Source organism: Parathielavia appendiculata (genome assembly GCF_033297405.1).
Source record: "Parathielavia appendiculata strain CBS 731.68 unplaced genomic scaffold N657scaffold_13, whole genome shotgun sequence".
Taxonomy (NCBI): Eukaryota; Fungi; Ascomycota; class Sordariomycetes; order Sordariales; family Chaetomiaceae; genus Parathielavia; species Parathielavia appendiculata.
This window is the reverse complement of record NW_026944232.1, coordinates 534,008-557,812: the sequence shown is the minus strand read 5'-3', so window position 1 is coordinate 557,812 and position 23,805 is coordinate 534,008. Positions and strand designations below refer to the sequence as shown.

The 23,805-nt window shown below is 54.7% G+C and overlaps 9 protein-coding genes across 9 annotated transcripts; 3 read left to right on the top strand and 6 right to left on the bottom strand.

Annotated features, from left to right (window-relative positions):
- Positions 1–3,432: 3,432 nt before the first annotated feature.
- On the top strand, positions 3,433–5,207 carry N657DRAFT_601969 (cell division control 14, SIN component). The gene is made up of 2 exons (XM_062790117.1): positions 3,433–4,236; positions 4,324–5,207. Exons 1-2 carry the CDS (start codon positions 3,820–3,822, stop codon positions 4,795–4,797), a joined length of 891 nt encoding a protein of 296 aa, XP_062644908.1. The 5' UTR covers positions 3,433–3,819; the 3' UTR covers positions 4,798–5,207.
- A 21-nt stretch (positions 5,208–5,228) lies between these two features.
- On the bottom strand, positions 5,229–7,105 carry N657DRAFT_601967 (uncharacterized protein). The gene is made up of 3 exons (XM_062790116.1): positions 6,709–7,105; positions 6,604–6,655; positions 5,229–6,479 (listed from the first exon to the last, which is right to left on the bottom strand). The coding sequence occupies exons 1-3, from the start codon at positions 6,890–6,892 to the stop codon at positions 5,414–5,416; spliced, it is 1,302 nt and encodes a 433-aa protein (XP_062644907.1). The 5' UTR covers positions 6,893–7,105; the 3' UTR covers positions 5,229–5,413.
- A 747-nt stretch (positions 7,106–7,852) lies between these two features.
- On the bottom strand, positions 7,853–9,708 carry N657DRAFT_578737 (MFS general substrate transporter; the record flags this gene model as incomplete). Its single annotated transcript, XM_062789340.1, is given in 3 exon segments — positions 7,853–9,062; positions 9,079–9,214; positions 9,270–9,708. The coding sequence occupies 3 exon segments, from the start codon at positions 9,706–9,708 to the stop codon at positions 7,853–7,855; spliced, it is 1,785 nt and encodes a 594-aa protein (XP_062644906.1).
- A 2,879-nt stretch (positions 9,709–12,587) lies between these two features.
- On the bottom strand, positions 12,588–13,094 carry N657DRAFT_648511 (uncharacterized protein; the record flags this gene model as incomplete). Its single annotated transcript, XM_062793530.1, has 4 exons — positions 13,050–13,094; positions 12,949–13,013; positions 12,877–12,917; positions 12,588–12,611 (listed from the first exon to the last, which is right to left on the bottom strand). The coding sequence occupies exons 1-4, from the start codon at positions 13,085–13,087 to the stop codon at positions 12,588–12,590; spliced, it is 168 nt and encodes a 55-aa protein (XP_062644905.1). The 5' UTR covers positions 13,088–13,094.
- A 1,345-nt stretch (positions 13,095–14,439) lies between these two features.
- Positions 14,440–14,785, bottom strand: N657DRAFT_648509 (uncharacterized protein; the record flags this gene model as incomplete). Its single annotated transcript, XM_062793529.1, has 1 exon — positions 14,440–14,785. A coding segment is annotated over exon 1 (170 nt), but the record flags the coding sequence as incomplete, so codon positions are not given.
- Positions 14,786–15,301: 516 nt separating this feature from the next.
- On the top strand, positions 15,302–16,801 carry N657DRAFT_601961 (gamma-glutamyl phosphate reductase). The gene has a single exon (XM_062790115.1). It carries the CDS (start codon positions 15,417–15,419, stop codon positions 16,755–16,757), a length of 1,341 nt encoding a protein of 446 aa, XP_062644903.1. The 5' UTR covers positions 15,302–15,416; the 3' UTR covers positions 16,758–16,801.
- Positions 16,802–17,426: 625 nt separating this feature from the next.
- On the bottom strand, positions 17,427–20,050 carry N657DRAFT_624245 (uncharacterized protein; the record flags this gene model as incomplete). The annotated part of the gene is made up of 3 exons (XM_062790708.1): positions 18,446–20,050; positions 17,755–18,385; positions 17,427–17,706 (listed from the first exon to the last, which is right to left on the bottom strand). Exons 1-3 carry the CDS (start codon positions 19,908–19,910, stop codon positions 17,427–17,429), a joined length of 2,376 nt encoding a protein of 791 aa, XP_062644902.1. The 5' UTR covers positions 19,911–20,050.
- A 212-nt stretch (positions 20,051–20,262) lies between these two features.
- N657DRAFT_138714 (uncharacterized protein) lies at positions 20,263–20,697 on the top strand. The gene has a single exon (XM_062785920.1). The coding sequence runs from the start codon at positions 20,326–20,328 to the stop codon at positions 20,602–20,604; it is 279 nt and encodes a 92-aa protein (XP_062644901.1). The 5' UTR covers positions 20,263–20,325; the 3' UTR covers positions 20,605–20,697.
- Positions 20,698–21,251: 554 nt separating this feature from the next.
- Positions 21,252–23,631, bottom strand: N657DRAFT_138687 (apses-domain-containing protein). Its single transcript, XM_062785919.1, has 3 exons — positions 22,911–23,631; positions 22,717–22,849; positions 21,252–22,652 (listed from the first exon to the last, which is right to left on the bottom strand). Exons 1-3 carry the CDS (start codon positions 23,344–23,346, stop codon positions 21,359–21,361), a joined length of 1,863 nt encoding a protein of 620 aa, XP_062644900.1. The 5' UTR covers positions 23,347–23,631; the 3' UTR covers positions 21,252–21,358.
- Between the last annotated feature and the right edge of the window lie 174 nt (positions 23,632–23,805).

The window sequence follows — 23,805 nt, the reverse complement described above, 5'->3', positions numbered from 1 at the left end:
AGTGTACTCGTAGAGTCGTCATCAGCTAGTTGCAATATACTACCTGAGACCGTTACAGTTAGTACTTCGACTAAGTGTCTGTGCAGCCCTTACCAGTGGTGCACTCGCTGATATGGTGCACTCGCTGATATGGTGCACTCGCTGATATGGTGCACTCGCTGATATGGTGCACTCGCTGATAAAACACGTTATTCTTAAATGCTTTTATAATTAAAGAAGTAGTATGTTCTTATTAGATTTGGGAGGTAAGGCAGTTCAGGGGTAATTAATGGCTTGGCACCAGGATTCTCAGGATCAGGAACAGGCAGGGAACTTCTAGAAGAACGCAGACAGGTATTGGAAGACCAACAGCCACGATTCCACGGTGATCACACAGATGATGGGAGCTTATATCAGTGGGTTTGAGATACTCGGAGCATCCCAGATGTTCTTGATTGAAAGTTGTTCTTCTCTCACTTCTCCAGCGAAAGGGGAATTGCCCTGACCTCGTTGCCCAGTGCCCTAGTTACCCCTCACGTTGCCTGACGCTTAGTTGGGCAGCTATGCATCCAACAGCAGGGCACTTGCAGCTGAGCGTCCGAGTTTCCAGTGCCACGACTTTCCAACACCAGGAACATCATCATCAATTGAGTGGTTGCCCATCTTTTAGAACCCAATTACTACGGTGCGGTCAATCCGTAGCTATTGGCTTTCCAACAGTTCTAACCTAGCTGCACAGCTAGAACTAGGCTAGTGTCACGGTACCAAGTCCGCCCTTCTTAGGTCACGTGCTAAACCACGTGCGCTCGTGTTCGTGGACCCACACTAGCTGTATCTAGCCTCGAGTAGCTTCCTCTCGCGAGAGCTTCCTCTCTCATCATCGCACAACACAATCTTTCCCCAGACCTAGCCCTGTCCCGTAAACCCCTGACCAAGGCCCGTGACAGCTAGTTTGATAGCCTAGTTAGTCATCTGCGCCTTTCTTTTTGGTTCCCACTAGAGCTACGGGTCCATGTTGCTTAGTCATTGTAAAAGCTGTATTAGTCATCACAAAAATGCATCTAATGCGGTTACCTCCCTGCACCCGCGACATCATCGCCGTCGCTATCACCAATGCTATCGCCACCTTCCCAGACGACTACCTTCCTCTCGAATGCTATTTTAAGTCTCGACAGGCCTTATTCGAATCAATTAATTCTTAGGCCTTGACAAGAAGTTACGCCTTTATAACTCAGAGGTCGACTCGAGAGAAGAACGGTCACGTTACAGTTATCTACATATACGATCGGAACTACTATCTACCAAACCCATCAAGAGACCGTCAGAGAAGAACGACCACTCGAGTAACTAGTTATCCATTCTCGGTTCTAGCCAAAGAAGCGTCCAATGGTAATTGAGTTCTTAAGCACCATTCTAATCCTCGATTCTCAATACATAACTACGAGCCAAGCCAGCATCTTTCTGCTCATCTAGTCCACCGACAACTCTCTAGAGGTACTTCGCAGCTTACAAGTCTATCAAATGCGGGCATTGCTCCAAAGGAGATTCAGGACAATATATAACAAAGTGGCTCGCTAGCTACATGGCAAGAAATCTATAACCGGATTACAGATATACGTCGAGATACATACGAAGGTCAGAGTGCAATTCATACGCTAGCTAATTAACCCGACAAGGAGTCCTTTTTACATATCCTAACTCTCTTAGCTATCTTTGTCACGGGCACGGCCCATTCTACATTGATGGTTAGGGTTGTAGTTAGTCAGGGTTAGGGCTGCAGGACCAGACCCAGAAGTGGGATCTGCGGTTGTGGCCTGTGCGCGGCCCACACACACAGGGTCTTCTTCTCTGTGGGCGCCGCGCCTCCAGTTTCTACCCTCGTGTAACCACACAAAATACAAGGCAGTACCTACCACGGCACCACGACCCGTGATAATCTTTGAGCGTACCCTAACCTCCTCTTCTTTGATTATACCCACAAGACAAACAAGTACGGTATTCCACTTCTTAATATGATCGACATTGATATGACTAGAAGCTCCTTCTATGTCGCATTTATATTCCTTAGTGGCGAGACAGAAGAAGACTATACATAAGCTCTAGAGCGATTGAGATCGCTATATAAGCAGTATAAGGCTGCCCTCTCATCTGTTATTCTAACAGATTGGTATCTTATACTTATTAATGCAACGTCGACTCTTTTCCCCTCTACTACAACGCTTCACTACCTTTAGTACGCAAATAAGGCGGTCTTCGCCCGATGCCAGCCAACATTTTCGGAGGTTGAGAAGTGGAAGGAGTTCGACAACCCTTGGCACTCGATCATCAACTCGCTAACTGAGGAAGAGTATACCAGACGCCTTGCCGAAATCCAGCAAAAGTACATTCTTGTCACGGGATTCCCCGTTCCTGTTGTCATGGTTATGTCTTATGCTTGCGGTTATGCATACGTCATGAGGTCTGATCATACGTCTATGGTCATGCTTACGCATAGGCCTCTGCTCCAGTACTTAAGGTCTGGTTGCACGCCCATTCCTGTCATCTAGCTCTTGCTCTCGTTGTAGCAATATCGATCTTGTATGTGCGAGCTGACCAGACCTTGAGTGGTGCCCGTCACAATGGGCTCCCTTGCTTACACATTAGATGCTCGTCAAGGCGAGCCTCTTCTTCTCAACCACTTCCATTCGCACTGGCATTTAAAGCGCAAGGGGGCTCCGCAGCTACTCCTTGAGCCTCGCTAGCGCATTAAGTCAATTCGAGCTTAGAGCTCACTCCTAAGGTCGACTACTAAGCAGGAACCTAGCAAGTTTGAAGTAGTCAAGAGCCAGGCTCGATAGCCTCCTATATACAGTAAATACCACACAGTCAGCCACTAAATGAATACAGAGGCATATCTCTTACGCTATTCAGATATATCGTAATCAATACAGTTAGCATTAGCTATGGCGACGGCGCAGGAGTCGTGGGCGCAGGAGGTGGCCGCGTTAGATGCATTTTTTGTGATGACTAATACAGTTTTGCAATGACTAAGCGACACGGACCCGTGGCGCCCACTAGGAAGACGGGTCCGTCTCCTTTGGATAAGCATAACAATTACTTATCACCTAAAATGCATATATCGCAGCATCCGCCCGCACCTCCATCACCACTGTCTTCGCGATGAAGATAAATTTCTCCGGGAGAAGCCGAAACGTGGTGCAGTCGGTTTTCGTGGTTTCAGAGTTCACATCCCTAGTTCTGGAGCTCGTGGTCTACACTTCACATGCGCTTGCTTGCTTCCAAGTCTGGAAGTTTTTCAACCCAGCGCGAACAGAGCCCCACTTCCCCGGTTACAGGGCGCGCAGGACCCTGCCCTTAGCTGCCATCGGACCCACTTCTCATGCAGGGTCCCGCGCCATCCCGCCGTTGCTGTGGCATCGCCCAAGTTTGTCGAGTCCAGAACCCACCACTTCGGGTCAATTGGGCTCTGGACTCGAGCTTCAAGTTCCTCTCAAAATGTGGACGAGGTTTCTTGATCCGTCGAGACTCGAGTGGCCTACGCCAGTAATACCCCGTCAATTGGTTGTCCTTTCGGTGTTTCATGGAGTGTACTTGATGTTTCCTCACAGTGGTCCCCACAAATAATCTCGGCTTCTCCGTTTGCGCCCGCCTGTTTACATGCGACAATCCTCTCCAACCCATTGACAACCAGCTCATCCGTCCAATTCTCGTTTTCGAAGATAACGCCAGGAAAAATCAATACAGCAGCAGGGGATACAATCAGGAAGTGCAGCTGCTGAACCAGCGGCACTACGTTTCACCATCTTACGACAAGCTTCGGCCTGCGAAATCCGCCTCAGGATGGAGTCCCTTTTATCGCTCGCCTTCGATAACCTCTCATCGTTTGACGGGGCGAAGATCAAGAAGGGCTTGAAACAAGTCGAAGGATTGCTCGCGCAAATCTGCCTTTCGGGCCCAAGCAGCCCAAGGAAACAGACCGCCGCCGACCCAGGGCGAGACAGAGATAGTAACCAGTCCTCGCGCAAAGTCTTGGCCGACCTCTCAGGCGACCCGGCCTTCCGCGAGTTTTTCAAGCTCCAAGAAGGCTTTGAGTGGAATATCGCCCAGCGCCTGCTCACCACCCTCGACTGGCTCGTCGTCCGTGGCGGCGACGGCCAATACGACCTCCTCATCGTCAACGCTCTCGATCTGATCCAGGGTGTCCTCCTGCTGCACCCACCAAGTAAGGTGCTCTTCTCCCGGAGCGTGCATATGAACGTATGTCCGATCGATCCCCCTTCTTCCCTTTCACCTCTTTCCTCCTCCCCTTTTCAAGTTCGCCCTAACACACCGCGCTTCGACTAGCTCCTCCTCGACCTCCTCGAACCAATCAATTGCCCGGCCATTCAGTCCGCCACAATCATCACGCTCGTCGTCGCCCTCCTCGACATGCCGCAAAACACGCGCGTCTTTGAGCAGCTCGACGGCCTGCTCACCGTCACGTCGCTCTTCAAGAGCCGCGAGACGGGCCGCGATGTCAAGTTCCGCCTGACCGAGTTCCTGTACTTCTACCTCACCCCCGAAACCCCCTCCATCCCGAGGGCCGCGGCCCGCATGAGCGCCGTCGCCGGACCCGGCCTGCTGCAGAGGAGCCCTAGTAAGCTCGTAAAGGTTTTTGGTGGTGGTGGTGGGAATGGCGAGAGGCCCGGTAGTGAGAGCGGCGCGACGCTGTCAGTCGAGGCGAAGAAGCAATTCGTCGATCGGTACCTGCCGGGCGTGGTGGATGAGTTGTTGAAGGACTTGGATACGTACAAGCCGTTTGGGGGCGTTCTAAGTTAACCGGCTGGGCTACGGTTGGAGTTGGGACCAGCGTTGGCTGTTGCGGGCTTTCCTCCCGTTCTGTTTCTTTGCCGGTGGCGTTGTTTGCTCATCCACCGTTTCCATTTCCTTCTGGGGGGGGGGGCGTTTAATTCTTGCGGCCTGTTTCTCATGCCGTCTTGTTCACCGTCGTTTCTGGATCCTACCATCGGTGGCGATCCTGGTCTGTATACTGTACGACTATCGTCGCATTACTCGGGCGTTTCCTTGCTGGTATGTTTGGGCAAGCGGCAAACCTCCCAGGCGGATTTGAATGGGAGCATTGGCATGTTCATATTGCGTATAGAAGGCGCGGCGTTTCCTCAGGGCTGTTTTAGATCTTAGTCCATCATCGCTGGACAGTTGGGGTGTAGGAATTGAGTAAATTGAGCTTATCAGATTGCTCTTCCTGGACGGGATTCACCTGCCCGGCTTAGATTCGGGTGCTCAGGTCGCCGTTAATCGTGCTCTTGACATGGAATCCTGCTCTCGCAACAGCAACTCAGCCTGGCCTAGAGGTGTGTATTGAGGCATGAGATCATTCAACCAGTCAGGTATACAATACATGCATCCAAACCGTCGAACATAATCTCCCACCTTACCGCGGCCGCCCATCCGGACTCGGCATCCTGCCCGGAAATGGCGACGGCAGCGTGGGCGAGATCTGCCCTACATCCGAGCCATAGAGTTCATACCTCTCCTGCGCGTCCTCGTCATGCGGCGTCGCTAACCCATCCGGGGGCAGCCTCCTTGTATCTCGCAGCCTCGAATCAATCTCCACCGGCACCGCAATATCCCCCGGCTCATTCGGCTGCAGCGGCACCCCGCCCCGGTCCAACCCGGGCGTCGTCACGGCCGACGTGCTATGCGTCTCCGAGTACGGTCCTATCCCCGGCGCAGGCCCAGAGTAATCCTGAACCAGCCCAGCCAGCCGCCCACTCCCGGACATCACATCCGAATTCTCATCCGACATCTCCCTCCCTCCCGAACCCCCAACCACCCGCCCAACCAACCCCATCGGCCTAGGCCGTGTGGCACTGCTGCTGCCCTCGGCCTCACTCATCCTCCGCCTCCTCCTCCGAAGACACCACCAAGTCACGGCCCCAATCACCAACCCGCACCCCACCACCACCCCGACCGCCACGCCCGCCGTCGCGCCGGGACTCAACCCGCCCGCCGCCGAATCCGCATCCACGACACTGAACTTCTCGGTCGTGGTTGGCGGCGGAGTCGCGGCGCAGTGCGCCCGCCCGGACACGAGCGTGCAGCTCTGCGTCGCCGCACAACACCCCCCGCCCAACGTCGCGGCGCACGAGATCTGCCCTGTGCTACAACCCGGCGGCGGCGGCGCCAGACTCAGTTCCAACGACCCCGTGGTGGTGGCAGGAGTTGAAGCGGCGGCAGCGAGGCAGTGCCCGTCGGTCGCGCAGCGGGCGCCGTAGGCGCAGCAGCCGCCGCCCAGCGAGGAGGGGCATTGGAACATGGATGTTTGTGTGCAGGTGCGGTTGCAGCAGGCTGGGGAGGTGGTGGTGGCGGTGAGGGTGCCGGTGGTGAGGGTCACTGTGCTGTTGCATTGGAATTGGAATTCGGGGCAAGGCGCGCCGCATGTTGCGCCAATGTGGCAGCAGGCTCCGAGGGTGGTGGTCATGGGGTTTATGATGCAGCTGGGGGGACGGGTTGGTTAGTTTGACATCGCTGACTGGGCTGAAGGAGAGTCGGGAGGGGACGTAAGGGGGAAGACGCCGGCTTGTGGTGGTGAGGTTTTGGTGGTATGTGAGTAGGACATACTATTGATTGTTGGGGCAACAGATGCTGGCGCCCGCGGGTCCGATCTCGTTACCTGTCCCATTGTCAGTGTATAGGCCTCTGACAGAGTAATGGCAGAGCACGAACATGGATGAGACTCTGGATTACAGCCGTCCTGGCGCTTCCCCAGCGGCTGCGCCGGTGACACGTGGTACTCCCGCGGCGACAAGATGACGCCCGTCTCGACGGCCACGAAGCGCTCATACGCAATGGCGGCGGCGCCGGCAACCAGCCAGCCGGCGACGGCGAGACACCGAGTGACGGCGGTCATACTGCGCGCGCTCGTGCCACAATGTCGGCAAGTGGTTTTCGGACAATTGTTGACAACGGCTGGCCGCCGACGAGACGCAACGACGTCAGCAGGCAGCGCTTGGGTGCGCGATGAACGAGCCGGCCCAGAGATCGGTTTGCCGCAGCGGGCGACGAGGATACATGTCGTCGAAGACCAGCTTTCGCCTCGTCAGTCGAGCTCCTGCAAGTCAACCCTCACCTGGCTTCACCCAACCAGCAAGGGGAGAGGACAAGGGGAACCTCGGGGCTATGTCCCCACTTGCCATGCAACCCATCGGCGGGAGCGACATGTTTGTGTCAGCCACCATTCCGAATGTTGACCAATGGCGTGGCTTGCCGCCTTCCCGGACAGGAAGATGATGCGTCCGCAGTTAAGTCGAGTGCAACATTCTCGTGGACAAAAGGGGGAAGGCAGCCGCAAGGCAGTGGGTGGCTACGCTCTCATCCGTTGGTCGCAGAAGAAGACCCGGTGAAAGAAAGTCGTATAATCTCGATGGATCTATCATGTATGTACGGACGATCGACGATCGCAGCGATCTCTGCTGGTAGGGTCGTGATCAGGACCGGATTCTTCAAGCCAGTCAGTACCCCGGCGGACATAGACAAGCTAAGGTTAGCAGAGCTCAGGACTGCGACTCTCCCAGCAGAGGTATCAAGGCAATACCTAATATTGAAGCATCATCTTCTGCAGTGAAAACTGAGCTCGCACTGCCAAGTCAGTACTAGAAAGAACTCGAGGGGTAGTCGCGCAATGATAGATGAAGCGCAGAGATGGCGACAGGATCCACCTCTGCCCTCTCCATCCCCCATCTCAAAGATGAAGGTCTTTCCATACCTCCCGATCGGCCAAAGGAGCAAAAAAAGGCCGGAAGGGTTAGCCAGTTCCATTGGCCACCCCACCTCCTCTAACACATTCAGTTGCATACACACTTCTACTTCCCTACTCATCCTGATTCACCTTCCGATCCATCTCCTCCCTCCACGTCGCACCATACCTCCGTAGAGCCCAAACCGCCGCAACCCCAGTCACCAGCGCAAACAACCCAACCATGGTACACAACCAGCCAACCCCCATGACTTCAATCAGCGGCTGCGCAATGACGCTCCCGACACACGAAAAGATATTCCTCACAAAATTATTCACCGCCACACCACTGCTACTCCGGCGCGGCATAAACTCGGTCAACATGGTCGTCGTCACGCCAAAAACCAGCATGCTCCCGACGCCAAACCAGAAGTTCGCCACGCTCGGCACCATGAAGTGCGCCCCCTTCTGTGCGGTCCAGCCGAACCAGACCAGGGCGCCGGGGTACAAGGTCGCGGCTAGCCACATGTTCTCGCGCATCCTGTCCTCGGGCAGGTAGACCAGCTGGCCGTGCTCGTCGAAGCGCTCGGCGCGCTCGGCCTCGCGCGCCATGATGTAGTCGATCCAGCGGCCGCCAACAAGGGAGGCGAGGATGTAGCCGAGCGAGGGGGCCAGATAGCACGCGCCGAGGGGGATCGGCGGGAAGGAGTAGGGCGGCGAGGAGAAAGTGGACTGGATCGAGATGTTGAGGACGAAGAGGGCGAAGAAGGCGATGGAAGCGCAGTAGACCGTGATGAAGACAGGCGGCTGGCGGAGGTACAGAACGACCGAGAGCGGGTCGATCAAGTAACGTTTTACGAGGGCGGCCGTGTTGACCGTGTGGTGTTTGATGGATTGAGTTGTTGAGACGCGCTGGAGAGTGTTGGCCGATTCGGCTGCCGGGACTGTGGGTGGTGGTGGTGGTGGCCTGGCGAGAGTTTCGGGGAGACACAACAGCAGCATGAGCAACATGACGCCACCGTATATGGAGAGGAACCACATTGTTGCGCGCCAGCTGAAGCCTTGCGCTAGGGCGCCGCCGATAATGGGGGCGCAGAGGGGGCCGACCAGAGGCCCGAGGTAAAAGATTCCCATGGCTCGGCCCCGATGTGCAGGCTCCCATATGTCAGCGATCGTGCCGGCGCCAACGGCTTGGACGGAAGCGGAAGCACCGCCACCGAGGATCCGCATAACGACAAGCATCGAAATATTGACGCTTACTGCATTGAGTATGGAGAAGACGACAAAGAGGGTAAATGAGACAATGTAAATAGTTCGGCGGCCGAGCGTTTCGGAGAAGGAGGACCTGATGTCAGTTAGACAGTGTAACACAGCTTGGAGAAAGGGGTACATGCCACCACAGGGGAAATATGGACATGGCCAGCATGTAAAAGGAGATGGTAAGGTTGGTAATAGTTCGTGACGCTTTCAAGTCAACCGACATGGAAGGGAGCGCAGCTGGGCAGGGCTGTTAGCAATCAACTTGTCTTGGTTGGGAGAGGGTGTCACTCACGAAGGAAGATACCCGAGCCCATAGGCGCACCTGCAGCAGCTAGGGCGACGACGGCAGTAATCATCCATTTGGTGCTGTTCTTGTACTCGTACGGCCTCCCGACTTCTGGTATGAGGCCCAAGCGGCCAAGGAGCCCTCGGCGTTGTGAGCGAGGGACAATGCCTGAGTTGGCAAACGAAGAGCCACGCCGACTCTGGGAACGGCTGCCACCATGCGTCTTCTTGGGGTCCGTGACATCTGGCTCTATTCCCCCTTCTACCCCCTGATTGACCTCCTCAGTAATCTCATCCTTCTCATCTCCACTGCTGTCGGCAACCCCAGGCCGGTCGTCGTGTCCTATCGCTCCGAGAACTCTCCTGTCTGGGCACGGAGGAGCCAAGCCGGCAGTGGCCACGACCCGGTCCGGCTCGTCGTCCGATGAGAGCTCACCAACAGCCATGGCGTTCACAGACGCCTTCGCTGTTTCAGGGCAGGATTTGACTGCGAAGGAGGAGGTGGCGATGGCATAACCTTGCTGTAACTATTCAACAAGAACAGAAAGGAAAAGTATAAGAGATAGCGAGAAATAAAGCCCGCCCAGTGTCCATCGAGTCACCCGTGACTCTTGCAAGTTTCGCTCAATGGCACATTGAGCCGGAAATAAGCAGTCCCGGGCATGGTTGCCCACTTTGATCTGATTCCCAACCTCGGATGGAGGCGGCTCGCGGATAGATTTGGGAGCGATGGGCCGGCCCGTCACCTCGGCACGGCAGGCCACCATCAAAATCGGTGCGAAAGGCGAGAAAAGACGGAACTTGGAAAGAAGAAGAAGAAAACAGGAAGAAAAGAAAAAGCAAATGAAGGAGAATGAACGAGGTTGGAATGAGCAATGAATGCAGTACTCTTCTTAGCTACCTTCCATCTACTTGGTTTGGGAATGGACACCCGGCTCTGTCGGCAGTGAGAGCTACAGAACAGAGCGAGGTTAAAAATACTGCTCGTACAACCAAGGAACACCTCATTGGTTAAGGGACACGGCCGGGCTAGCCATCAACGGTGCGGTACGGATAGGGGAGAGAGTTCGATGAAGAACCGATTGAGGTCCCAACTAACCCGATCTGTCATGATCGAAATAGCGAGTCATCGGAGAGCACTGGTCCAACATATCAGTCAATTGGACAAACTGTGTGACTTCAAATCAGGAAGCTGAGTCACCGATGATGAGGAATATGGAGATGAAAAGTGGTTTGACCATTCGAGGCCGTGGAAGACAAGTGTGCAGGTTCCACTCTCCACCAACCCCGCACCCGCGTATTTTCATGCCATAAAGGCCCTGTCAAGAGCACAGCCAGGCAAAGCAAAGAAAACTGGATAAGGGAGCAACAACTAATTCGTAACTGGGGTTGTAAGTCTAAGTCTGGGTAGGGCCCTCTGCTAAGTGGATGAGATGCTAAATATATGCGCAATGAGCTTTTAGCTACTGTAGTTATAGGTCTAACTAAGTTGTTCTCTTATAATTTGTGACGGCACGGCCCAGCGACTCGGATCGCGGGAATTTTATTCCGAGGTTGGACCCGATTTCCGATGTCACATGCCCTGATTGAGAGGGCGATTTGGGAAGTAGGACATGGATGCGACCAATCAGTGCATAGCAGGTTACTGGGCTCAAATGCCCTGCCCACAACGCTGGAATGCACCGATCTCTCTTTTACTCCCCATAGCTATTTGTAATGGAAAGCCAACGGCCATGAATTTACCGCATCGTAGTAATTGGGCACCAAAAGATAGGCAACCACTCAGTTGATGATAATCCTAGTGTCTGCGTTGTTCTAATAGTTGCAGGCCTCTTCTTGATCCTAAGAATACTAGTGCTAAAGTATTATTTATACCTAAACTGCTCTTCTTAACTATCTGCTAAACCTAATAGTTCGTCTTATAAAGTAAACCTACTGATCTGGATGTCACGGGCGGGCGCAACTGACCACTGCGTAACACCCTCAAAAGAGGGACCGTGGTTCGAATTGTCAAGTCGAACCAGGAGTTGTGCAAATGAACCTCACACTGTCACGACCCGTGACACTGGAGCTCGTCTTCAAATATATAGTAATCATTGCCGCTCTAATATCAGCTACTTACGAATCGGTAAAACTCTTATATAATAATAATAGTGAAAAAATAATCGCGATATGTAATATAAGTAGTCTTCTAATCTCTTTACTCATCAGGAGAAAGCTGGGGCCTTAGTAACAGGATTTTTCCTTAGTTTAGCTGCTGTGTTCATTAATATATAGGATCTAGACCTACTAGAACAGTAGGAATTAAGATTCAGATAGAAGTGTTGGAAGTGATGGCACTTGAAACTCGGAAACTGGGTTGCCGGTGTCGTACCCTGGTCAGGGATAATATGCAGCTGTTATATAAGGTCTGGGAGATACTCAGATAACTTGAGGAGAAGAAGAGAAGACAACTCAATTGACAGATTCTGGGCTGGTCCCGGGCACTCGAAAAGTTCACTGTTTTAACGGCTCTCATAAAGCGTGTCATCGTGGAATTGTGGCTGTTGGCTTCTAACAAGAAGTAAGAGTTTGTGATAGCACCTACTATTTGAGGTATGCGCTTGCTATGCTCTTACTTGTCTTGCTTACGCGTACCTCTACCTATACTAGTATTTGATCTCTATATGTGACGAATCTCAAAGCTCTAACTTCTGAAAGGGACTCCTGAGGGTTATATTCTGACAACGGGGTGAGGTTTGGTGAAGCCAAAGGGTTCACAACAAGCAATGTCCAAGGGTACTGACAATCTTGCACTTGAGTTGCTTACTGGAGAACTTCCAGAGTCCTCCAGAACGAGTGACTATATACTAGATACATTTGGTTGCTCTCTCGTGCTCTCTAGAGCCACCTAGAGCAATGCTACGGTGCTCTCGAGAGCCTCTTGGAGCGTCCTCTGATTGGCCTTGCACTGGTGCTCTCTCATGCTCCTGAGAGCTCTCTGGAGCACCTCCAGGACTCGTTCCGATTGGTCCTAAGTGATTGGCTCGGAACGTCCTACGTTCCCCACTGGCTTCTGCAAGTAAGCCGCCGCTATTGGATCTCGTTAGTTCATTTGTGAGACTATATCATGAGAGCTCTTCTAGCTTCTCTTTCTTTCTCTCTATGTGATAAGCAGAATAGACTCGGCATTTGCAGTGCTCTAATGCCTTATCTTAATGCTACTTATCTCTTATAGAGTTACTACTAAGGATATTGGAACTTATTACGGACATTGTCCTTGCTACAGTTAGGATTGTATTTCTATAGCTTAGTTAGGAGCTAGTAAGCCTAATTGTGTAGCTTACTAGTGGTTAGGCGCAGCTCTTTCCTATAAGATTTCCCTAAGAGCTGCACTCTGCCTACAATTTAGTTCCTCGTGTAAGGTGACACACACAAGCTCACCAAGGAAGATGCACCAAATCCGCAGCACTAAATAAATTTAAGACACACCTTATTTACTATATAGCCCGTCATATACCCTATAGATTTTTTAAAAACTCTTAATCCTTCCTTACCAATGGCAACTTTTCCTTAAAAACGAACTAGACCGGCATCGAACCGGCACCTACTTCCGTGACAGGGAAGTCCTCTACCAATTGAGTTCCTAGTTCTTCGAGAAACAGGCAAGGCGACTCTATTGTGCGTGCACCACTTGACCAACTAACTGATCCTTGAGAGAGGGAAGTTCCAAGTTCCAATCTGAGTCTCCCGCTCTCCAGATATCCTCCCTCTGTTGCGAGTCATGTCGCTTCGTCATGAAATCCACAGTGTCTCGCCTGCCAATAGCCCAAGTGTAGGGCTCATAGTGGGGCCGTGACACCTGGTGCAACTACACTGTGCTGAGCATCACCCAAGGTCCGGTCAGCTCGTATATACAAGATCGATATTTCTACAAGAGTAAGAAGAGGTAGATGACAGGAATGGGCATGCAACCAGACCTTAAGTATTGGAGCAGAGGCTCATACATAAGCATAACTACAGATGTATGCATCAGACTTATAACGTATGTATATAACAGGCATATGACATAACTATGGGAATAGGGAACGGGGAATCCCGTGACATACACCAATACTGGAGGATATGCAAGCTCAGTTTCTATACCTCGTCATACCTTCTCTCTTTGTTCCTTACTCATCGGGAGCCCTGTATAGATCTTTCTGCGAGCATATCTCTATAGCTGACTAGGTCCTTAGCTTTAGTAGTTGGTAGCACTATAAGTTAAGTATTCTACTATCTCTCTACTCCAGCCGCATTCGCAATAGGGGGAGAGAGCTCTCGGCCTTTATAAGGCTCTTATGTCTTTCTAGTGCCCTTTTATCAAGTTTTAGCTAGTAATCGGCTGGATGTATAGTGAGTAGGGCCTGGTTCCAAGCCTTACACCTGTCACGGATAGGCGCGCAATTAACCACTGCATAACACCCTCAAAAGAGGGCCCGTAGTTCGAACTGTCCAGTCGAACCAGGAGTTGCGCACATGAACTTGACAATGTCACTACCCGTGACAATACCATTGTATTCAGTTGGGAGTCTCCTGGGCCCTGTTGAACTGAACTGGCTCCTTGGCACCTGGATTTAGGGGCTGGGCACTGTTGCCCAATGCAGTAAGCGTGGAAGACTCGTCACCCACATAAAGGCAGGGTCTGGCGAGAGTCCCGAAGCCCTCGGTTCTTTCAAGCAACACGCACACATGACGCATGGTTCAGACAGCCTGTGACGGGCACCAAGGTTGGTCAGCTCGCACATACAAGATTGATACAGCGACGAAGAGAGCAAGATCTAGATGACAGGTGCAAGAGCAGGACGAGACCTCAAATGCCAGAGCCGAACACGTGACCAGGAGCGGGGAATCCCGTCACAGGCTTCTAGAGCCTATGTTCAAAGTCAGCTAGCCTCTTATTGAAATAGAAGTCTAGTAGAGAAATCTACATTTCAGCTGCGAGGTATTGGGTTAGGTTAAGCTTATAGGCTCCAGCCACTATTTATAGGCTCTTATACTTCTATATTATCCTCATTGGTAATAAGTAGAAAAATATCAATCACTAATATTTACGCAGTATACTATCACGAACCAACTATATATAGGCCTAGTGGGGCAAAAGACAGAATACCAGAGCTAATCATTCTCAGAGAAGCTACAGGTGTTGAACTGAGTGGGTTCCTTGGCACCAAGATTCATGGACTGAGCACTGATGTTCAATGCGAGACTCTCAGTCAGCACAGATCCATCACAATGACACAGTTCCTGACATAGCGTCATATCATGGCACACTGTCTCTATATAAGGGGGTAATTCCCCTGGGAGGATTAGAGAGGACGATTTTCTGTTCCAACAAAAAAGGGACATTCTGAGACACCCTAACCCACTATCTTGATCCTTCATTTGTGTGGTCACTCTGGAATCGTGACTCCAATTCAAGCTTCGTTTCATACCTCAATCTGTTCAATACCATTTGGTTGATCTAAGCTTACTTGAGCATGTAATTGTTGGCTGCCCAACAACAGGCACCCGCACGAGGCTCACACAGTAGCCGTGGGGGCCGGGCGATCAAGGGTGGACTTGGGTAGCTGGCTACCCAAGGCGATCGAGGATAGCTCTCGGTAGACTACGATTGTGGCGATCATGAAAACTCTACTAGTATATAGTCATTCGTTCTGAAGGGCTCTAGGAGTCCTCTACTAAGCAATACAAGCAGTTAGCTATACCTGCTATTGAGACATTTGTTTGTGCACTTGTTGTGAACCTTTTGGCTTCGCCGAACCTTACCCTATTAATAAGTTACAATCTTCAGGAGTCCTTTTCAGAAGTTAGGGCTTCGAGATTCATCATATATGCCTAGAAAAAGTCTATGCCTGATGAGTATAACCAAGCAAAGCAAAGAAAACTAGATACAGAGATAATCATTCAGTTAATAACTAGGGTTGCAGGTTTAAGTTTGAGCAGGGCCCTTTGCTAAGCAGATGGGATGTCAAATACATGCGCATTGAGCTCCCAGCTGGTTGCAGGTGCAAACCAACATGGCGGGACAGCTCAGTCCAATGCTTCTCTCCAGCGCCGGAACTCGCCGGCAACAGACGGGGAGTGACAATCACCAGTTCGGGCGACAGACAGGGCGACAACACACGCCTCGAGCATGTCGCTAACCAACGCCTCTCCGGTCGATGCCGCGAAGGCAGCCAAGTCGGCGTCGCATGTACTTGCGACGCTCTCGGCCGACGCCCGCAACGATGCGCTGACGGCCATCTACGCCGGCCTCACAGCAGCCCGCGACGACATCCTCGCCGCCAATGCCCGCGATCTCGAGCTGGCTCGCCAGGCTGCCGCCGACGGCAAGCTGAGCCAGAGTCTGGTTGCCCGTCTCGATCTCGGCAAGAAGGGCAAGTGGGAGGACATGCTCAAGGGCATTCTCGACGTGCGCGACCTCGAAGACCCCGTCGGCCGAGTCACGCTGCGCACCCGCCTCGACGATGGCCTCGAGCTGGAGCGAGTCACCTGCCCGATAGGTGTGCTGCTCATCATCTTTGAGGCCCGCCCCGAGGTCATTGCCAACATCGCCGCTCTCGCCATCAAGTCCGGCAACGCTGCCATTCTCAAAGGCGGCAAGGAGTCGACCGAGTCGTTCGTCGCCATCTCGCGCGTCATCTCGGCCGCTCTCGACAAGACCCAGGTGCCCAACGCCGCCATCCAGCTGGTCACCACCCGCGACGTGATCCCCGAGCTTCTCGCCCTCGACCAGTACATCGACCTGGCCATCCCGCGGGGCTCCAACGACCTGGTCCGCTACATCAAGAACAACACGCGCATCCCCGTGCTCGGCCACGCCGACGGGCTCTGCGCCATCTACCTCGAGGAGTCGGCCGACCCGTCCATGGCCGCCGACGTCATTGTCGACTCCAAAACCAACTACCCGGCCGCCTGCAATAGTCTCGAGACGCTGCTCGTGCAAGACACCGCACTGTCCACCCTCCTCCCGACCGTCGCCCGGGCGCTAGCAGCCAAGGGCGTCGAACTGCGCTGCGACGCCGCAAGCAAAGCAGCCCTGCAGGATGTTTCCAATCTAACGCTACTCGACGCCACAGAAGCCGATTTTACGACCGAGTTCCTCTCCCTAACCCTGGCCGTTAAGACGGTCTCGTCGCTTCCGGAAGCGGTCACCCACATCAACACGCACGGCTCGCACCACACCGACTGCATCCTGACGTCGTCCAAGGAGCAGGCTGAGCAGTTCATGGCGGCCGTCGACTCGTCGGGCGTCTATTGGAACGCGTCAACGCGTTTTGCCGACGGCACCCGGTACGGGTTCGGCACCGAGGTGGGCATCAGCACCAACAAGATCCACTCGCGCGGTCCCGTCGGGCTAGAGGGTTTGATGATCTACAAGTACAAGCTCAGGGGCCAGGGACAGGTGTCGGCCGTGTATGGGGAGGTTGAGGGGAAGAAGCGCTATCTCCATCAGAGGTTGCCTTTGAAATAGATGAAAATGCGTGAATGAAAATTAAAGGATGTTCAAAGTTCACTTTTGTCACTGTCATTGCGTGCGGCGTGATAAAGTCTTGTCCAATTGCCAAACGGGCATGCATCTGCGTTGACCATTTCCATGTCAGTCCCCTTTCCAAACAGAGGAGCCGTTTGAGATATACAGCTTTCACCAGCCTCGCACACAAATATCCGATCGGACCTTAACCACCCACTGAATGAGCTACATAAGACCAACACTGAGCAAAGACCAAACAATTGCCGCTGCCCAACGCCACCAACTTGCCTTCCACCGCTACAACAAACACTGCTATTGCCAACAACAGGGCCTGTCAAGCACCTCTTGTCCAAACAGGAGAGGCAGAGAGGTACCAACATGAAATGCACCAGCAACCCGCCTAGCCAAGCGCCTGTCAGTCAGCCAGCCAGACTCAACGGCCAAGAACCAAGCCTGAGCCTTGAGCGTGAGCATCATCCATACAAAAAAGAAAAAATAGTCATTACCCATCATCAAACTCGTCAACGTCACAGTTACTCATTTCATTCCGCCCTCTTTCCCTCCCCCCCTTGTTCAACGAAACACCGAACCCCCACAATCCCATTCATACCTTTTTCATCCACAGACCACCAGCCCAGCCCCAGCACCAAACCACAAGACGCAAACACCTCACTCCCCTCTCCTATACCCATGCGCCACACCACCACCACCGGTATGATAACTCCCCATCTTTTCAATAGAGCTCATGATGCCACCACTTCTGAGGCCCTGCCCCGACCCAGGCCTCGGCATCCCACTAACACCCGCGGCACTCTTGGTCCGCTCATGCGACATCCGCCCAATCCTGCTCTCGGCTCCCGACGACGTGGCCGTTTTCTGATTGTTGAGCCCCATCACCGCCCCGGGCGCCCTGAGACCCGAGGCTCTGAAGTTGCTGCCGCTGCTGCTACTGCCAGGGAGTCCGTTGTTGTTGTTGTTGGTGTGGCCCGCAATGGACATGCGAAGAGAGTTTGACCTCGCGATGCCGTTGGCACCACCAGGCGTCCTTGCCGTCGTGGCGGAAGAAAGCGAAGACGACTGTCTCCTATTCGGTGTCTTGGCGGTCACCATCGGGATCGGTTGCTGGTGCTGCTGCTGCTGAATGTGCTGCGCCGGCGGTTGCGGTTCTGGCTCCTCCGGCACGGAGGCGACAAAGCTCTGCATGTTCATCATCTCCTCCGCCAGCATGACCAGCTCCCCCTTCTCGACGCGCTCCCGCTCCAGCAACACCCTCAGCTCGGCATTGTCTGCCTGCACCGTCTTGAGCACGGCCTCGACCTTCTCGACCTCGGCCTCGAGCTCCCTGATCTGCGCCGCATCCCGCGCCCGCTCGGCCTCCAGCTGCGCCAGCCGGGCCGGGTCGATGCCGCCGCGCGAGATGGTGCTGTTGGCGTGCCGCAGCTCGTCGTTCTCGGCACTGAGCTGGTCCACTTGCGCCTGCAGCTTGCGCACCTGCTTTTCCCAGCGGTGCTCGTAGCTCTTCTTCAGCGCCGCCACCTTGGTCTCGTGCTTGCTCTTGTAGAGGCCGTGCAGCTCGCGCGCGACGCGCTCGACGGCAATCTCGACCTCCTTGTTGGACGGCAGCGGTCCTCCGTTCGATTTGTTCTCGGCGGCGGCGGCGGCGGCGGCGGCCTCGGCGCTGGCCTTACCAGCCCGCATGCCCGCCATCTTGCTCTCGGCTTCCTGCGCCATCATCTCGGCCGCCTCGCGCCGCTTCTCAGCCTCGTCGAGCTTGAACTCGAGCTCCTCGCGCTCGCGCGTGCTAATCACAATCTCCTCCTTGACTTTGCGGAGGACCGCCTCCATCTCGCGCCCCCGCCGTTCCCAGCTGTCCCGCTCCGTCTGCAAGCTCTCCTGCGTGGCCTGCAGATCGCGCAGCTGCTCCATGCACTCGCCCACCCGCTTCTCGGCGTCGCCTACGGCCGTCTTGAGCGAGAGCACTTCGGCTTCTTTCCCGCTGAGCGACGCCTTGAGGCTGCTGATCTCGGACAGGAACCCGGACTTGAGCGACTCGAGCTCGCGCGGCGTGATGGTGGGGATGCTGCGCGGGGTCGGCGCTGGCGGGATGTCAAAGTCGAGGAGGTTGACGAGGTTGTTGCGCTGCGGCGTGGCGGTCGGGTTGAGAGGTGGTCCCCGGGGCTGCTGCATGTGGCCTCCTCCGCGCCGGGACGGGGTTGGCTGCGCGCCGCCGTAGGTGCCGTAGCGCATCTGCTCGGTGAAGTCCATCAGGTTGGTGGTGTTACCGCCGTCGTACGAGCCGTTGCCGCGTGGTGTCCTGGACGGCGTGGCACCCTCTGGCCCCCTGCCCGAGGCCCGTGGGGTCGATCCGGCCAGGACCGAGAACTTGGTCGGGCTGTCGCTCCGCATCTGCGTCAGCATCGTGGGGTTGAAGGCGCTGAACGTGCTGACCATGGTGTCGTCTGCGACCGAGTGCTCCTCCTCGGCGAGATGGCTCTGCTCGTGTGCTGCAGCTTCCTGTCCCATTGACAAGGTATGGTCGCCCTCGTGGTCTCCGTCCTCGACAGCGTCGTGCATCGCGTTGACCTCGTCCTCGAAGATCTCAATGGCATGCTTCAGTCCCTCGTTCTCCCGCACAACATCCTGCAGGCTGCTGCTCGGGCGCTCGCCCGACGACCGGCGCTCCTCCTGGGATGACCGCCGCGGCGACTCGTTCCTGATGGCGGCAGCACCCGGCTGGCTCACCTTGACGGGAAATCGCTTGATCGGGCCCGCCTTCCGGGGACTCTGTGGCAGTGGCGGGGGAGGCATGCTCCTGGCCGGAGACGATGCGTCTTCGCCGGCGGATTGTGCTGACTGTTGGTTTTGCGTCTGGGCTTGGAGGCATGCGAGCTTGAGCGGGGAGAGCTCGCTGCCCGAGATGATTCGAGACCCCGGGCGGGGTTTTGGCGGTGAGGGCCCTCGCGGTGTGGGAGAGGCTACTTCGTCCTTGATCTGCGGAAGATAGGCTGGGCTGTCGGCGTCGTGGTCATGGCTGGCCCTGCGGTTCTCGGCGTTGACGGCGGGTTTGTGGGCGTAGTATGTTTCGTGGTGCAGGCCCGACGGCGTCGAGTAGTTGAGCGCCGCGCTGGGGGTTGGCGACAGAGGCGCGGCCATGGTTTTACAGGAGTCCAGGATACGCCAATGGCTGCTTGTCGCTGATCGCTAGTCAAATTTCAAGTTCAATTGTCCGAGTGGTGATGGGTGTTTGCCAAATTGGGAGTCTCGCGCTGGATTGTGTGTGTCCGGTGTTCGGTGGTGCCAAAGTGGTTGTTCATCCCTTCTCGGAAATTGCTTTGATTGCGATCGTGCCTGTCGTTGGCCAATGAGGGAGAGGCTGCAGCCCCTGTTTACGGTTGTGGCCCAGCAACCAGGCCATCACGTGTCTACCCCTTTTCAGTCTCCACAATAGCATGTTGAGAGGCTCGTTTCTATCCCATAATTTGTAACCACCTAGTTACCTAATAATAGAATCTGAACTCCGTAACGTTGATTGTATTCAAAGGAACAGGCATAGAGTCAGTTACCATGTATGGCTGGCTGGTCCTGGATCCAAACAAAACCGCTAAAAGCAAGTCCAATCCTTCTCTGCTTGGAGATCGTCTTAATCCTTGTCATCAATCACAATGGAGTTTCGACCACGACTGTCGGCGCTCCAAATGTAAGAACCATGTCTGTCATGTGGCACGGAACAAAGACATACATCGCACACAAGGAAGACAGCAGACGGAAGAGAGGTAAATACTGCCAGAGAATTCAACACTACACTATGAACACTTGTACTGTCATAACGACTGATCAACAACGCTAGGGTGTGTTCAAAACAGAAATCTACCACCATGAAGTCCCCCCGTGTATCAAGCATGAAGCCCCTTTTACGGAAGCCCCCTTCATCAAGTCGTCATCAGAAGGTGAAAAACAACTTCCCTCAACAGGCCACCTCACCCCTGTGCCGTTCCCTCTTTCTCAACCCCCCAGTTTTTGAAAACGAAATCAAATGGAAATCGTTGGTCATAAGCGTCATAAGCAAGGAGACGAACATGAGCACAGGAAAGGGAAACGACAAGACGAGAAAGCCGTGCCCTGGCCGTGGTGTCTGATATACCATACCAGAAACCGCTCAGATAGGCGCCGACAACTCTCAAAATGATTCCCGTGTTATTCGTTCGTTCGTGCCCGTCGTCATGAGTGCAGCCGCCTAGGATCGTAAGCAGGCGCCGCATCTTTTTCTTTCCGCCAAGACAAGAAGAAAAAAAGAGACAAGGTCGTCCATCCGCCGAGCGAGCCGCCAGAGCCCAACCTGTACGGGGCCCCATTAGATTAGACCCAATCCCATGCAAGCCGTCATCCATCAAGCCCGTATACAACCAATATTCAGGACATTGACACAAAGAGAATCGTCAGCGCTGAAAGGAGCGTCTCCGAAAACACTACGCCCTGGCATGGTCATCGCTTTCGGAACGAATACAATAAAGAGCCTCATTCGCAGCTTCGGCTCGGTTCATAGGGGCGCATCGAAGCTTCATCGCAAAGCTCACGGCGTCCAAGACGCTGCGCCGTCTCTTCTATCGACGGCGTTGCGAGGCCACCGCGGCCGTCGACTGCGCCATCTGGCTGTTAAAGGTCGGTGAGGGCATCGAGCCGGGCCCGTCGAGCATGCCCTTGCGCCGCTTCAGGTCTGAACGGTCGTCGTCGTCGTCTCTGCTACGTTTCATTGAAGTCCCGCCATTCAAGATGGGTGGTGGCTGGGTAGAATACCCGTTTTGCATGGGAGCCCCCATGTCGCCTTGGTTGCCGTACACATCGTTGGAGGATGCGCCGTTCGTAGAAGCCCGCTCATTGCTCATGACGCTGTACAAGTTGCTCGAGGCCTGCCCGACGCGCGGCGGGCTGCTGTATCCCTGCGACGCATAGTACGACTGCGGAGCGGCGGCGGTCCTAGGCGTGGCCCGTCCTGACCCCGCCTGGTGAGGAGATCCAGACATCTCGGGCGACAGATGAGAGTGGTCGTTCTGGAGCGAGGCCACGGCGGGGGCGCTGTAGTTGTATGAGCTCCGGTTCGTGTCGTACCCACCGCTGTTGTGCGTGTATTCAGGATCATGATCGTGATCCGCCTCCTCTTCAGCGCCCGTCGCGGGCACCACCTCACCCTGTCCGTTATGCATCATGCCATTAACAGGCTTCGACTCGCCCTGTTCGCCGTTAGGGACCCCCGCCCGAGCTGATGGAGGACCCATCTCGCTCTTTACGTATGTGGCGTGCCCATACATCGGCCTCTCCTGAGCACTCGAGCCCGGAGGCGGATACGTCGGCGGCGGAGCTCCCGACTGCTGATAGATTGGGCGAGAGTTGTCGTATGGCTGGCTCACCGGAGGATAAGACTGCATGCTCTGGATGGAAGAACCAGGTGGGGTTGTTGCTGGCGTGTTGGGCAGGGATCGGTTGTTGTTGCCGAGGCTCGTGTCAATCGAGATGTGGCTCGACTGCTGGCCGTTGCCCATGCCTTGCTGATTCCAGGGGTAGCCATCCGAATTGCTCATACCGCTCATAACGGCCGAGGCTGGCGGAGTAGGGAACGAGTGACCTCGATCCATCGACGGACGGCCCATTGGCGCAGGTTGCGAGGAGAGCTGGCTCTGAGGCCCCGGCAAGGCCAACGGCGGGTGAGGCTGGTGCAGAGAGGGCAGTCCCGGAGGATTCTGACCAGGCCTTCTTTGCGCTGCCGCCATGACTTGGCTCGTCCGAGCTGAGTTGGTAGGGTGGCAGAGCAGTGCACCAATGTTGTGCACAAACAGCGGATAAAGGAGCTCGGTGATCTTTTCCTTGTTGGCAAAATCCAGGGCTCTCTCGAATGGAATCCTGCAGAATCATTCGAGTTAGACCGGGCTGACTCTTGGCAGACGTTTCAATAAACAAAACCTACCAGACTCCTTTCAGATGCATCGGGCCAATCTTGACGACATGGCGGACCTTTTCGCTCTTGAGAATGCCATCGCGCCGGCCGCGCGTCATTCCAGCAACGTTCAACAGCTTGGTGCCGTTGATCATGTGGTTGTCTAGAGAAGGGGTCAGATGCAGCACGACATCTGGGACTTAACACGGGCTGCTCAGGTTTACCTTCTCTGCGCGCAACGCAAATGCCCCTGGCCTCGACTTGGAAGCAAAGGCTCCCTTCATCCTCCCACAAAGTGGCTGTGACGCGGGGCTTCATGCCCACTGGCGCAACCTGGCCGGTCGTGTCGAAGGTGTTCGAGTACGCCGCCTGGCTCATTCCAGATTGACTAATGCCCGGGAGTGGCAGGACGGGTTGCGGCGCGCTCAATTGGTTGGAAACTGAGGGTGGTCCCGCTGCCGAAGTCATCGCATTGGCATAGCCGTACTGGGTGCCATACTGCGGCGGAGGGTAATGACCGGGAACGGGTTGCAATTGAGGCGGCTGAGAGTGCGGATGAGGCTGCTGGTGCGTGTAGGCGGATGTGACTGTCTGCGGCGGCGGGGCCTGGCCGGCTGACATATGCGACGGGTAATACATCTCAGTTGCTGTCGAGTTCATGGCAGGGTAATGATTGTATCCGGATGGTGCCTGATCATGCGGCCCCGGGATAGCAGGACAGTTAACGAGCGTGGGTGAAAGAGGACCTGGGGTCTTGGGCCCGTTCGAAGACGCGGCCGACGTGAACGACGACAGGGAACCGAGGTTGGAGCTCGAAGTTGATGATATGGAGCCAACCCGGGGGGACGCGCTGCTCGAGGAGTATGACTGGGAAGCGTGCGGGAAAGCCAACGGTGGCAATCTTTCGCTAGCAGACGAGGGACGCGTGAGGTCTGCGTGGTAGTAGGGCACCTCGTTGTTCGAACCCCGGGTTTGCGGATGAGCAATGGTGGAGGAATCCAGCTTTGCGGTTGCTGATGCTGTTATATGTACAAGCCGAGTTGTTTGAGCCGCGACGCGCTACACTCGACACGCGCAATGCGTGGAGTTGCCGGTGCTTGCAGGTGCAGAGTCTCGGAT